The sequence below is a fragment of the Bombyx mori genome, chromosome 5 (genome assembly GCF_030269925.1).
Source record: "Bombyx mori chromosome 5, ASM3026992v2".
Taxonomy (NCBI): Eukaryota; Metazoa; Arthropoda; class Insecta; order Lepidoptera; family Bombycidae; genus Bombyx; species Bombyx mori.
The window spans coordinates 18,362,113-18,378,307 of NC_085111.1; the positions used below are offsets into that span (position 1 = coordinate 18,362,113).

The following is a 16,195-nucleotide window of genomic DNA, read 5'->3' on the forward strand; positions in this document are numbered from 1 at the left end:
CCCAAGTAGGCCAGAGCATCCAGACACAAGGGCCTGGGTCAAAATGCTGGTCATGTGCACTAGTCTGGACTAGTGTTTATTACACTTTTGGGTCATGAAGCATTAATTTGGTTTTATGGGCGAGAAAGCCGTTCCAGAAAACAGTAGCGAAACGTTCGTCGTGTTCTCGGCATGGCCTAAAGGATAAGACGTCCGGTGCATTCGTATCTAGCGATGCACCGGTGTTCGAATCGCGCAGGCGGGTACCAATTTTTCTAATGAAATACTTACTTAGCAAGTGTTCACGATTGACCTCCACGGTGAAGGAATAACATCGTGTAATAAAAACCAAACCCGCAAAATTATAATTTGCGTAATTACTGGTGGTAGGTCTATGGGCTCCAGCAACCACTTAACACCAGGTGGACTGTGAGCTCATCCACCCATCTAAGCAATAAAAAAAAACATATTTGGCATTTAGAGCCTTGAGGTTCAAGCAAGTTTCGGTCCCGTTCTGACACACATAAAACCTAGTTTGAGACGTTACGTACAACTTTTAATGATAATTTTACTTGAATATTCTTCTTAGTCGTTTCTACTCTTGGCAGAGCGGTTGTGGTCGGGTCGGATGCTATTGCACTTCACAAGACGTCACCATTCCTCGCGCACCGCGGCTTTTCTTGTGCACTCCTTGACGGGATCATTTATCGCTGCTTTTATTTAATCGGTCCACAATATTATTATTGCTATAGCTTTATTTCCACATAACAGTACAAATATACATCAGATTATAAACTAGTTATTTCTTCTTTTTTCTTTGTTATATGGCCCCTTCTTGGGTAAAAGCCTCCTCCGTCCTTTATCGACCTTTCCCTGTCCTTGCCCAAATGCATCCAACTTATTCCAGCAGTGTTCATTATAACATCGACCCATCTTCTGTCTCCCCGCATTTCATTTGCCTTTTGGGCCCAGCCATATAATAGTTCGGTAAGTCTCTCATCCTTATATTTGGATAAGTGTCATGCCTAATTCCACTGCTGTTTCATTCTGGTCCATCATAAAGCCATCACCTTGTGACGTGCCATGCCTTGCACCACGAGGCGCTCCAGTGAGTCATAGCCCCGTACTGACTATAATCTTGATTTAATATTTGACGTTTCGAATATTATAGCTACAGCATTAAAGAAGCGTGTATTTATTTCAAAATGATGCATTTTTCGGTAAATTAACTATGAAAGTAAATGTGACGCTGTTTTAGTCATATTTACGGACCGTGACAAGCTTAAAAGACACATCCGTTTCCCTTCTGCCTAAAGCCTAATTAAGCTTAAGATTCGTGTGAGAGAGCTCCGTATTATCTCGGCGAAGTAATTGCGAGTGTCCCGGCTGGTCGTAATATGAGAATAGTAAGTAACTTCCGCGATACCACTTACGCGTCACCTGCCTAATGACAGTACTGTTTACGAATGAGTGGAATTCGTGGTTATTGTTGCTTACCGTGACTTGTAAATGCTGTTTGAAGGAACGTGTTGTGGAACAAAGTTTTTAAAGCATCATCAGTTATTTAAACCACCATTTTAAAGGTAGTTACCACCACCCTGCCTTTTTCTGCCGTGAAGCAGTAATGTGTTTTGGTTTGAAGGGCGGGGCAGCCGCTGTAACTATAATGAGACCTTAGAACTTATGTCTCAAATTCGATGGCGCATTAACGTTGTATACGTCTATGGGTTTTAGTAACCACTTAACACCAGGTGGGCTGTGAGTGAGTTTGTCCACCCATTTAAGCAATAAAAAAATCGAGCACGCGCCTTCGTTCGAGGGTTCATTGAAAATTACTTCAGCCTCGTTTGAGCTATCCGCTCTGAATAGTTTTAACAATATCATGCAATATACGCAAAGTATTAGTTCTACTACATAATACAGTACTCAATTGGTAGTTTTGAGGAGATCAGTGTCTTCGGAACAACAGTTATATGCAATATCATTATGTAAAATTTTCTGGCTTTAAGTAAAACTCTCACCGGCAGGTTAAGCTAACAAACAAACAAAATTCATCTTTTTTTTTAATAAAATATCGACGCCAAATAACTCGTCCATTCAATATCTCTTCCGGCAGACGAGAAAAAAGAATGACCTAAAAAGGTATCACTCTCAATAATGATCTCCACACACAAAATGAATCTGCCCCGTCGAGTGCACTCTAAAATATTAAAACATTAAGTTAATTGGTATTCGGGTCAGGCTCGTTCGATAGATCGGTAATGTTACCTGCGTTTATCACTTGGACGGTAAGAGCTTTTCATTAGCTTCTAACCAGCCTGCGTGCGGAGATGGAGTGCTCCACGCGCCTGTGCCCTTCATCTACATCCTCAACATCCCTACATCAACTTCGGCTGAAATGCAGCTTACTGTAATGTTGTCATCCGGACTCTGTGGCGTCGATTATTTTACAACCCATCTGATGACCAAAGGCAGTATACAAAAAAATGAATGCATGCAATACATAAAGGTGATATCTCAATCGTATAGCAATATCCCATCCCAACCTTAAAACCGAAGCGCATAAATACTTCGGCGTGAAAATAGGCAATGTCGTGGTGGTGGCTAGGTCGAAATTAATTATATAAATATACGTTTAGTAATTTCCTGTTTGAGACCGAAACTAAATCTAAGGCAGCTCGTGCTTCATAGAAAGCCGAGCATCAATGGATTGCAACTCCGAATACAGCAAAAGAAAGATATGACTTTTCGATTACAATTGCGCGCTTTAACTTGTTAAATAGAAAAAAAATCGATTTTTAGTGAACATACGCTCTGATTCAACTTTAAATATCTGAGTAAAATTTTCGTTACATCATCTTTAAGTGAAGTAAAGGCGCATATTGTTGATGTAAAATAACTTCGAGCAAATCCCGGGCAGGTCTGCACACGGCTTACAGATAACAATGTAAACGACAAAGTATTTCTAACAACACAACAAAATGTTTTCACCCTTTGGCAAGTTACTGCATTGATTTGTCCTTTTTCTAGTCGGTCCCTCGTTACCGAGGATCGTAACTAAGTAATCCGTTGTCACTCCAGAGAGTCTTGTGCATAGAGTCACGTGTTTCCTTTTTATGTCGTGATTTTTGTTGGAAAAAGTTTGTGGAAAGGGTAAGAATGTTTCATTTTATCAGCCTACCTCCAATATCAAAACATTTTCTCACAAGTACATAGAATTTGTTAAACACTAAGAGGATTGAATAGTAGAGGCCACAAGGAGTAAGGTCTAAGAGTAAATCCAGAGTAAGTTCAAATGAATGGATTTGAAACTTTGAGATTTAAATTCGATTTACATTACTGCGCTATACAGCAACACATGAATAGACAACCAGTACTCTGTAATGCAGACCTGTTTCTTCTAGTTCAAATCATCTTTATTTATGTACAAAATATATAATAATTCACACATTTTGAGTATGATGTACACATATTTGGAAAAAAGCATGGTCTCTGCTTCTTGCCGATTCTTCTCAGTGGTCAAATTCAGAATCGATGGTAGTCTAAAAAAAATAACTTACTTTAATAAAAACACTTTTCGATTTCAATACTGTGAACATTACGTTATATACGTTACAAGTTAGCTCCAAGAAAGCCGGCAATACGACCAATTTGGGACTACAAAACTACAATAGGAATTTAGCAAATTTTTATGTACTTTCTTGACTGAAAATTGCATCAATAGCCGTCATTCGCGAAGTACGAAATGTATTCGATATACAAGTGTATTTAATTAAAATAAATAATACAATTTATTAAGATTTGTCAATAAAAATTCAAGTTTAACTTTAAAACGTTTGAAACGCAGCCGTTGCAGCGCTGAAATCCAGGTAATGGGGTCAAGAGACCAACTAGTACCAGTTAAAATATTAAATTTAATGGCCTCTGTTTTGTCGCCGGCGCTCGCTCTCCCGGATTTCAAAACTTTTAAATAATATAAACGCTAATTTACGTTTCGGCCAGTTTTTTTGGTGACGAGTATTCATTCGGCTCGTTTTATGTGAGGCGTTATTGCGGAGAGGAATTAATGAGGAAATGAATTAAAGCAGAGTGGATTTCTATTTCATCCAAATGTGGAATATTTTTTTTATTTTTTTTTTATTGCTTAGATGGGTGAACGAACTCACGGCCCATCTAGTGTTAAGTAGTTATCGGAGCCCATAGACATCTACAACATAAATGCCACCTTGAGACATGAGTTCTAAGTTCTCTTTAACAGTACAACGGCTGCCCCGCCCTTTAAACCGAAACGCATTACTGCTTCACGGCAAAAATGGGCAGGATGGTAGTACCTACCCGTGCGGATTCACAAGACGTCCTACCACTACCAGTAAGAAATGTGTAAATTTCTCACAAGATATTTTATTACGTTCCCAAACCATTCTGTGAAATTCTCATTTTTAATAGTTAGGATCGTTTTATAGACCTCTGGTTATTTACCCTTACTATAATAACAGGTAACTTGGGTTCGATTCACGGTTGGATTAATATATCTATATAAACGTTAGTGATATTTGATGTGGGTGAGCTCGTTCTTATCTCGTATGTATTTTAGGTACTATGGGATTAACTTGGATTCGATAAATGGGAAGCGGTTAACCTTAGGTAAATCAGCGAGAGCCAGGTGAAACCCATTCTCGTATAGATAACCACTTTTATCTCACAGCTAATCACACCAAGAGTCACCAGAACAGAATTTACCCACATCACTTAGAATCTTGACTGGCTGCTTGCTCGAAATTACTTGTTGAGTTTCTCCTAAATGAACAAAGATGGGATTAGAACTCATTAACCCCTTAATTTAAAAAGCAGCGGGTATTTATCCACAAGGCCTCGAGTCTCCTAGAAGATAAGTAAATCGCCGAGATTTATTCGGCCTACGAGACACCTACTTAAAGTATACACAGCACAAAAAGGACCGAAGGTTCACACAAGCAATTTTAAGTGCTGTTTATAGCAGTAAAATAAATAGGAGTATAGTGTTACATAGTATATAACGTAATATAATATATAACGTAATACGTGTTAATGAAATACATAATATATACGCAACATATGAATGCTAAAAAGTTAATATATAATAATGCACCAAATCACCAGAAAAAAGAGTGACTAATATAATAGTCACCATATAATTTTTATTAAATGTCACTCTACGCCGCTTGTGATCACCGAAAATCAAGCCTTAAACCGCTTTATTTCATTTTATCACGATAATTCCCAGTCCCGGTAAGCATTTAAGTCATATCTGCTCATAAAATATCCCATGGTGCGCTGTAAAGACCATAAAACGACGATCAGGCTGCGCGAAGCGTTCAATAGAATCACGCCCGATCGCGAAAGGTGACGAAATTGGGAAAAATGCAGACCCATTTAGAGAGTGGGGGGATCAATAATGTCGCTGCGGGACGGATTCAGGCTCGGCTATTTAGGAGGAGATTTACTTTATTTCAAAAATCCTTTTGTTTGGTCCCAAATTTGCGAACATTCAGTGATGTGAAAGACTGCCCCTAATTCCAATCAGTCTTCAGTCCACCGTCCTCTGTATTTCTAAGAAGCACTGAGTATGAATGATACGATAGTCTTTCATTCTATATATTCGAAAACTTGATAAGTTTCAGTATGCCAATTTATGTCACCGTTTAATATATGTTTTATATGCTTGCTCTGTACATGTGGGGTCAAATAAAGAGTTATATTATTATTATGAGGAGTGAGCCGGCCTTTAGAACAATTTAAATCAGGTCACACGCTACTATAGCTTACCCTTTTTCTGTAAATCACATGTCGAAACCTTTTTTCCTAAAACGGAGGGCGTTCGACCTTTATCCTCGATCCTACTTCCGGTCCTGCTACGAAAACCGTCAAACACCCAATATATTCACACCTGACGCCTTCGCTCTAAGAATATCTTAGAAATAATTTAAACAGAGACATCGAATTTGACTTGGGCCGTTTCATTAATTCAAAAGCGAGGAGGAAATCTCTTTGCATGCTATCGAAACATTTAACTTCACTATTTTTTGTGAGGTAATTGGAGCAGGCGGTCTGTCATCCAACTTATCATACATGATACTTACTATACATATTCATCCTAGTATATGTGTATAATGTACTAAATTGATGTTTGAAACCAATTCTTTAATACAGCTCATTGTTATTTGTCTTTATAAGCACCGAATATAAATAATTGTTTCCGGGGTTCTAGTATTATTATTAATCATCGCTATTTATTCAATTCTAACTACTAGGGTCGATACAAACCAAACATATTCTAATATTTCTTGCATTTTAATGAAACCGAGGGACGCGCGATATCTTTCATCGCAAAACAACTAGGAAAATATTCTGGATGATTACCGTCACAATGCACAGAGGTTCATGAAATATGAATACACTAAGCCGCAAGGCGTGTTCAGCTGAATATGTCTATGTTCGTCTTCTATTCTACATATCAGTATCCTGTTCACGTCAGGGCGGTAATTTATTCCCGATTCGTCGACGGAAACAGTTTCTTCACACTGGTACTCGCAAACCGCTGCTTATTTATAGCACAACTGTGGTTATGTTAACAAAGTTGTGGGGGTAGCCATCACAGAACACGAGATATTTGACAGACGCCTGAATCTTGCTTACGACATTTTCCTACCTTGAGATATGAGTTTTAAGGTCTGAATTTTTACAATACAACGGCTGCCTTTGACACCGAAACGCATTATTGCTTCACGGCAGAAATAGGCAAGGTGGTGGTACCTACCTGTGCGGACTCACAAGGCGTCTCACCACCAGTAAAGCTTGTACAATATCGATTTAAATTATTTATTTTGGAAATTCCTAGTCACAATTCAATGTGTGTTGATTTCAGTCCTAAAACATGATCGACATCTTCGATTTTAAAGCAAGAACAGCTTAGACTTCTTCAAATCGATAGATCGATCGATCATTCACTGATTAGTATGGTTGGTAAATTTACTTCAATTTATGGTAAATTTACTTCAATTTACCAACCATACTAATCAGTGAATGGTATTTTCCCACAATTTTGTAATCCCCAGTTGTTTTGCCATCCCTGCTTCAGAGGTTAGACGTAATCAACTGGACCGGACACGAGCCGTATTTACCGGTTTATTTGCTTTTAATTTAAAGGTTTATGCAGCGCCAATGTTTGATTGCTTGATTGTGAAATCGAACGATCTAGGCGATTTTGTTTGTAGAATGTATTGATGAAGAGAATTCGAAATATTTATTTAATCATGGTAGAAGTTTGCAAAGCTCAAACTATTTTAGTTACTTCGAAGGTTGCCGTATCACGTGATGGTAGCGCATTTTTTTTATTGCTTAGATGAGATGAGCTCACAGCCCACCTGATGTTAAGTGGTTACTGGAGCCCATAGACATCTACATCGTAAATGCGCCACCCCCTGAGATATGAGTTCTAAAGTCTCAGTATACCTATAGTTACAACGGCTACCCCACCCTTCAAACCGAAACGCATTACTGCTTCACGGCAGAAATAAGCGGGGTGATGGTACCTACCCGTGCGGACTCACAAGAAGTCCCACCACCAGTAATTACGCAAATTATAATTTTGCGAGTTTGTTTTTTATTACACGATGTTATTCCTTCACCGTGGAAGTCAATCGAGAACATTTATTAAGTACGTATTTCGTTAGAAAAATTGGTACCCGCCTGCGGAATTCAAGCACCGGACGCCTTATCCTTTAAGCCACGACGACTTCATTAGTACTACATTTTTCTGCAATGAAAAAAGCTTACATCACTGTTTATGTGGATTGTTGAGTGGGATTTCGTTTTTCCAATACAAAAAAGACTCAAAACCTTTGAAGTTAACCGGTCAAATCTTTGTACTCTAATAACCAACGAACATCATATGAAGCTCGAACTACAACCTGTGCAAGCGTGTGTTATAAAAACACATTACGTTAATTATACTAAACCGAAATATGTCTTCGACTATGAAATACGTAATATCTTTATAATAAAGCAAAGAGCAATTAACGGTAGGCGATCAGTCGAATCGTCTTTATGACTTAGCTAATGACATAGAAAATGGCATTTGGGTTTTGTTCCATTGAAGACCATGCTTCATTCCCCTTTTATTTAAACCTAATAATAATATGATTTAATTGGCAATGGGCCAATGAGAGCCCAAGCCTCTAGATCACCAGAACTCATGGAGCTTATTACATGACTGCTACTGCGTACCGTGAAAAATGCAAAAGTGTCCTTTAAAGCGGCATTTTATTAGTTACCCAAAATGAGTCTATTGTATTCTACCGTTAATTCTTTAGTGTTCAGCGAAGGTGTTGTTACCGAAGTGATGATTGATTAAAAATCCTTTTTACTGCACCATTGTTAAGAAAATATTAAAAAATGAATAAGCGACTCTATCATTCTAATATTAAAAGCTCATTAAAGTAGCCAGGTTAATCACCAGGAAAACTCCCTCAAAAGCTTCCGCAGAGAGAACGTTCGTCTACTTCAGAACAATCTTATCAGTATTAATATTTAAGCCTCAGCAGAAATGTAAATAAGCTTATTACGAAATTATAAGCAGTGGATTTAGGACTACATATTTAATTCTGAGCATATTAAGCCTACAACAGCAAACATGTCTAGTCTTGTAGTCAAGACTCTAACTTAACCAATACTATAAAGGAATTTTCTCGATCAGCCCCACGTAACAAATATTTAGGGTTTTTCGTAATCTCAAACCAGCAGCGGCTTAGCTCTGCCCCTGGCATTGCTGAAGTCCATCGGCGACGGTAACCACTCACCATCAGATGAGCCGTACGCTCGCACGTCTGCCTACTAGGGCAATAAAAATAAAATTAAAAAGTACAGATTCAGATTCTTAATAATGAGAGCTGGTTGCTTTGAGAATAGCTCTCTACACGTGTCTCTATTTAGTGTTGGAGATTAATTCATAGTCACAAAATTACAATTGCGAGCGTTCACTATATTTTTTTATATAATTCTGAAACGCCATATGATCACTCATGATCGCTTCACGGCAGAAAGGTAAACAGGATATGTTGTAGCAATAATAATCGAGGCATGCTCAAAACATATCATACCTCGAATATGGCATATTTTTTATGCAAGATTGATTTATCACATGTTGTCAGCCACTCATCGAAAAATATGTACGTACATGTAAGCTAGGTATATGTTTTATATTAAGAGGAACCAGAGAACGTTTTAGTTAACGTTATATTAACGTTATTCCGCGGGGAGAGCGGACTTAAAATCTTTCCGGCCCCAATTGTCAACCTCACCTGCACGCGCGGATAACGCATCATCCGCGGCGGTATCTTCGTGTTACCGCGGTCCTCCTGCTAGATAACGGACGAGGCAACGGCGACCGAGTAGTGGCGGTATAACCATAATCCTGGCCAGCGGTTAGAAGAGGCTTCAGAGGCCTTGGGGTTCAAATAACCTCAATAAGTCTGGTGCAGAAGGCAAGGGGAAACCACTGCAACTACTTTCCCAAGAAAATCGTCATGGAAGTAAACATTATGGAACCACGATAAGATTGCCATGCACCCCTTCCAACACTACATGACAATCACGACCACTCTGTCAAGAGTGACATGACTGAGAAGAAGAGTATATAACGTTATATTATAACGTTAAAGTTACAGGATTAATAAAAGGCATAGAGAAATAAAACGCTGTCGTATATAAATCAGATTGCTTTAATTTATTTAATAGTTTTTATTCAAATCGAATACTACTTACGATAATAAATTTATTAACGAATAACACTTTTATTACACTCGTCTCGTTTAAATACAATATTTTACATTTTCACACCACCATGTATGTATTCATTAAGGTTTTAATTTATTTATTAATGCATAACCTCCGTGGAGGCTTTCAGTTAAGACTTACATTAGAATCGATTTAAATATTTACTTTGCAGTCATATTTTATTTTATTATTGATTTTATCTACTGTTTAGCTGCAGGAACACAGTGTGGATCAATAAATTAATTGTTTCATAAAAAGTATATGTAATGTTATGTAGGTACTATGAATCTAAAAGAGTTTTTTTTTTACTTTCATAAACACAAAGATTATATTATGACAGAATTTAAACATCAAAATTCAAAGTGCCATGGCAGTGAGATTCAGAATGGCCGATAAATAGACAATTTAAAATATAATCTGTTTTTTGCGTATTTCCATTGCAAAAAAAATGGAATTGTAATAAACAATTCTAATAAAATATTTTAACCAAAATCCATTTCCCGAAATAATTATTTACACATCAAAAAACGTTTTGGCATGAAGGAAGAAAATTTTCAGACAAAACTTGTAATATTGAAGCACTAGATTTTAGTCTAAATTCAGAAGATTATATTGTTTTAGGAAATATACATTAGAATAGAAAAATGCTTGATAAGAGAATAAAGATGAAGCAAGTAGAGTGAGTCGGAATCTTATTAGTATAATATAATTAACAGAGATGCACAATATTTGACGATCAGTGATTAAAAAAATTATAATTTGTTATCAGTGTGGCAGCATTTTTCACATAAAACAAAGCGCGACCTTAAAATCTAAAATTATAAAATTCAATAGTAAAACACTGACGATTCTAATTAATACTAATTAATTTGAGATTTTTTTTTCATTTAATGTACTTACACAATGAAATTTAAAAATACCTGTCTCACGTTTAAAGCATTAGGTTACTGTTGTGCGGTGTGTTGTTGGAAACTTCTTGCGTGACGCTACATTGATCGGAAATCGAAATATAATTGGAAAAATTTCAATCATATCATTACGTTGAAACATATTTACGTAAAAACAATCGAGAGCAAAACATCTGCGTAATATTTCAGGATTTTAGTTTGTAATGGATACAAAATTATATGACAAAAGCGCCTGTGTGGTATCCCTGATTTTTTTAATACCCCAAGTCTCAACAAACTGATCTTGTCTTGAAATACTTTTCATCTGAAATAAAACTGGTCATTGCCATAAAGCGTAATTAGTTGGTAAATGGTCACAAGAGAAACTAATTATCCATAAGTACTTTTAATATTATTAAGTTACAATAGCTCTCGAATGTGCATACTAGGCCAAAGCCAAGTATTTGATGTGAAATAATCGCATCTGTGCAGTTAATTACAAAAAGGTGTGTAAAATTGGGAGAATCAGTTAACAGATTTAAATCTTAAAACTATTGTGCACGTCACGCAAAGAGTTTGAAAAGATATTAATTTATACCGATATATGCTTTACAAAGTGATTTAATAGGTTTAATAACTAGATTACTTAGTAAGAAATTTTGAAAGAACAGTATCAAAGCTAAATAGTGAAGCAAAATAGAAAAATACATTTAAATATGGCGCGCATTTAGTAATGCGAAGTCAATTGACCAACGTGACGATAGTAACATTCCAAAATGGCGGGCACATTCGACTCATTCCTTTTTTGTTATTATATCCACAGTAAATGTCATAATATGTAATGATAAAAAACGTAATTAATTCGCCTCTTTTATGCTTCACGTTTCGGCCTGAAACTGACCGTAATAGTATATAATACGTCTAGGAAAAATGTGTCAAATCTCGCTTTTGTATTATTTTTCCAACCCGTAGGTGTACGGTTTACTGAGAAGACAATAAATATACCCTATTTTAAGAGTTTTAATTAAAGTAAGAAATTAATGAAATAATTGTCAATTTCGCTTCAAATAATTTATTGTAAGACCGGTCCCAAGCATGCTTTATTAATTCCGATTTATTTCTAATATAATTTTAAAAGTAGACAAACTACTTTCATTTATTGTAAATTTAATATTTAAACATCGAATCGCTAACACGGATGCTACAATCGTTTCACAACCTTTTATTTATATACTTAATTTTATTTTTCAATTAAATGGCTGATCGGCCGTGCACGCAATCCGATATTCAATTAATATAAATCAACTAGTTCGTTTTATTGTAATAAAAATTCAATTTATTATTATTTTATACATTATTTTTATCATTTATATTTTATACCCCTATAAACCAACTTATTTATAGATAGATTTATAAACGCTAAGTATGTTTTGTTTTGGCACTAATTAATTAATTTCCATTTTTATTTATTGCAACGTTAGCTGATCGTTAATTTATATCTGTTTAGTGGTATGAGAATGATGATAAAATTATTTTAACATGAACCATCAATTTCAGTACCACAGAGTTAAATTAAACTTGTTGAGGCAGTAAGACTGTAGACTTATAAATTGCGTTTTACATAATTTGAGTCTAAAATACAATTCCTCGTTCATTTCCATTCATAAATAAAGCAACGTAAAGAATGTAGATAGTTGAACAATTTTGTTTTGAATTTAATTTACTTGAATTGAATTAATTAAATTTAGATTTACTTTAAATTATTTTTTTGGTCTTAGATTTATATTAAATGTTTTTTTTTTTTCTAAAGGAGACACATTTACTAAAACTATCACGACACCTATAGAATGAAAATGAAGAACGGAGAAAGATTATTATTTTAATTACTTTAATACATACACTAATGTATCTATATAATATATTTTGTAATATGTAATGCTATTTTTACATTGCTACAATATATTGTACTACGATATTTCGATATTTGTGATCACTCGAGTCTGTAATATTCAGTAGAGAAACAGTATAATTTTTTCAGGTAAAAATGTTTCCGTTGATCATGGACATCAGCAACCTCAGAGGCACAGCTAATTCACTAATTCCTGCTGTTCTAAAATCTGCACAATTACTTTAGAAATATGTTTTGGGGCGACTTGAAATTTCGCCAACAAATACAAATATGAATAAACGCACTAAAACTTAAATTTGATTTGAAACACCATGATAACGTTTATGCATTTAAAATTACGAAATTTTTCAATTATGTTTTTAAATAATTTCATATTCTTTTAAATCAAAACTGATAACATAATGTTGTCTAAAAATAAATAAAGAAATATACCTGAGTATCTTTATTAACGTTTTTGAAAATTATACTTTTGGTTCTTTTAGATGTTTTGTTTGAATATAGCTATACCTCCTGGTGTTTTTTCACAATCGTCTCGAACGATTACCGAACATTACAATTAGTGAGCTACCGGAAAGTGACTTATGCTTTACTTACCTAAATATTCATTAGTCTTTTTTTTTCAATTGATTTTATTTAATGTTCACGTGTTGGCGAAAATACAATATATGCGTTCTAAGGTGTACCGTGCGAAATTTAACAGATAATCTAATGAGCGTATTATTATTTTTTACACGACAGAGTATTACGGCTTTTGTTTCACCGTAATTGACTCATAAATCCATAGTAACTATTAGCCATTAATAGAGCCGGTCCGGTTTCTAAAAGATCTCTTCTTAAAGCGAGCATTGGAAGAGAGAGAAGAATCCGTAATTTGGTTTCGTTAGTAGATAATTTTGTATTCGTATTTTTCAAGTTGCCAATAGTTGGCGGGCTCTAGGACTACAGTACCTCATATCTCGCAACTAGATCTCGCTGGGCTGGTAACAGCCTAAATTTTGCATCCGAAGTAATACATGCGTACGACAATAAGGTTGGCACTCTCGACATACTCCTAACGGGATATCAAACACGAGCTAACAGGTTCGAAGTCGTGCTCTATAAAAACTTGCTAAACAACATTGATTCTAAGACATACGAAATCGATAACAGTACAAATCGATTAAATGTGGCTATTTTCCAATAATTAGCAATTCGTTTTTTTATTATTATTAAACTAGATAAAAACTTTTCGGTTATCTCTCATTCTCATTATTTTACACTAATTATTAAATATATGTATTATTATTCTTATGTATTATTTTAAGTCAATATCTCGACACAACCTCACTAAATATTTTTAAAAGTTTGGTTCCATTAAATTGTTTATTTATCAATTCCCCACAATTCCAAAGATTAAAATAAAACGCGTTTATCAACAAATCAGACAATTTGAAGGCTGGCAACATTATTACGTCAGAAGGGCTGGTATATTTGTTACATGTGGAAAAGTCAAAGTTTTTAGTTACGTCACTCCACGAACTAGCTCATTAGGAATCCCAAAAATAGGTAGTAACCTCAAGGACATGCAGTAGTCTCAATTCTATAGAAGAAACGGTTCACCTACCCAATTTTACCTTGTATCAAATCCTTGAACGAATTCATAAAATTATAAATGAATAAAATGAATTAAAAACCCTTATCGCGTGCCAAAACCAGTCTGCACACTCCCGATGTTCCTAAGATATTATATTCTTGATCTTGCTCCTAATCCGATGATCCTTTATTAGTTACATGTCACTTACGCTAAATGAAAAGTGATCTCTTTATCAACACGTCTCTCAATATTATAGACAGCTCTTACCTACCATTGTACCACACACGTAATGGAAAAAATTACAGGAAAGTTAGGTACATTTTGCTAAAATTTTGGCTCGTGTGGGAACAAAAACGTTTGCTTATATGCTTAAAACTTGAACACACGCAATGTCTAAAAAATATTTGTATCCGGGCCTAAATTTTGACACTGTCAAACCTTAATTTGATTTTATATTCCTATATCGCTTTTGGGCAAGTTGTGAATTCGTGGACTGTAAATTCAATGATTTTTCAGCTTTTATCTCAGAAGCCTTCGACGCAACGACGAAACCAGCTTCAAATACTTCACCATCGAATCTTAAAACTTTTTATATTATCATTTTTTTTTTAATTAATTAATAAATTACATATTTCAATATTTAATCAGATTAACATCACAATTGTTTTACAATAACATTTATATGGCTTAACTAATTATTTCTTTTTAGTTACATATAATGTATTTCCATGTCATTTACCGTCTTGCGACTTAGGTTCTATATACACAGACGCTATCTGGAAGTTAAAACTTGCGTTAAACAAACTATTACCGGAACGGCATAATCTAAACTATTTTACTGGTTCGCTTCGGCATACCAACGACCCCGGTTGAGTGCTGACAAGTGTACCCTCACTTAGCTAAGTTATCGTTACCGACCAACTTCCGAAGTTTCTTTACAGTTTATTGAACTCATTCATCTGCTGACAATATTGAAAGAAAAATAGACGAACACACTCTTGTAGTGACTAACCATTTTGGTTAAATTATTCCAATGACTGAAACTTATTAATCTTAGTAATCGGTACTATAGTGTCTAAAGAAACCTCCTCCCATGAAGAGGAAACCTTTTGAAATTTAATAAATAGTTTAGATTACACAGAGGAACAGTACCCAAATCGCATAGTTACTGACAATGTTAGCGACACGTGTCCGTTTCAACGCGTTTAAAATTAAATTAATTAATATAAATTACAGTACCTTAATTTCGATTAAAATTAGTTCTCTCATACTATAAGTGAGCATGCACATGAGCACGGTACCGTCTCACTGCACGATGATATGCGGCGCCGACAACAGCACGGCCACCGTCGCTATTATCGTGAACAACGTGAACACGAACAAGCAAAACCTGCGAGATAAATAACATTTTGAAGTCGTCGTGGCCTAAAGGATAAGACGGCCGGTGCATTCGATAACTAACGATACAACGGTGTTCGAATCACGCCGGCGGGTACCAATTTTTCCAATGAAAAACGTACTTAGGAAATGTTAACGATTGACTTCCACGGTGAAGGAATAACATTACTGGTTGGTACATTATTACTGGTAGTAGGACCTCTTGTGAGTCCGCACGGGTAGGTACCACCACCCTGCCTTTTTCTGCCGTGAAGCAGTAATGCGTTTCGGTTTGAAGGGCGAAGCAGCCGTTGTAGCTATACTGAGACCTTAGAACTTATATCTCAGGGTGGGTAGCGCATTTACGTTGTAAATGTCTATGGGCTCCAGTAACCACTTAATACCAGGTGGGCTGTGACCTCGTCCACCCATCTAAGCAATAAAAAAAAATTAAAACATATTTCAAAAAAACTATAACAAGTTGTTTTTTTACTGGTCGATTCTTCTCGATCGTGGGACTGATTCAAGCGAGACCACATCCGAGATAAAATACGTCTAATAACTAGTAAAGAAGAAAAGTCTCCGTGTTGATAGACAATAAGCTATTAATCATTACATGAGCAGAATTTTTTATTACATTTCGTTAAACCGCAATGT

The 16,195-nt window shown here is 35.5% G+C and overlaps 1 protein-coding gene and 1 long non-coding RNA gene across 12 annotated transcripts in view; both read right to left on the reverse strand.

The window, feature by feature from the left end:
* Positions 1-3,373: 3,373 nt before the first annotated feature.
* Positions 3,374-9,583, reverse strand: LOC134198838 (uncharacterized). The gene is made up of 2 exons (XR_009973086.1): positions 9,318-9,583; positions 3,374-3,521 (listed from the first exon to the last, which is right to left on the reverse strand). It is a non-coding gene; the product is annotated as an uncharacterized LOC134198838 (long non-coding RNA).
* A 138-nt stretch (positions 9,584-9,721) lies between these two features.
* nAChRa6 (nicotinic acetylcholine receptor subunit alpha 6) overlaps positions 9,722-16,195 on the reverse strand; it is a 96,247-nt gene continuing 89,773 nt past the window's right edge. For 7 of the 11 annotated variants that reach the window (XM_062668406.1, XM_021346420.3, XM_021346425.3 and 4 more), the window contains one exon: positions 9,722-15,551. In XM_062668406.1, the coding sequence (XP_062524390.1) occupies positions 15,467-15,551 (85 nt within the window). In that variant the 3' untranslated portion in view covers positions 9,722-15,466. 11 annotated transcript variants of the gene reach the window in all.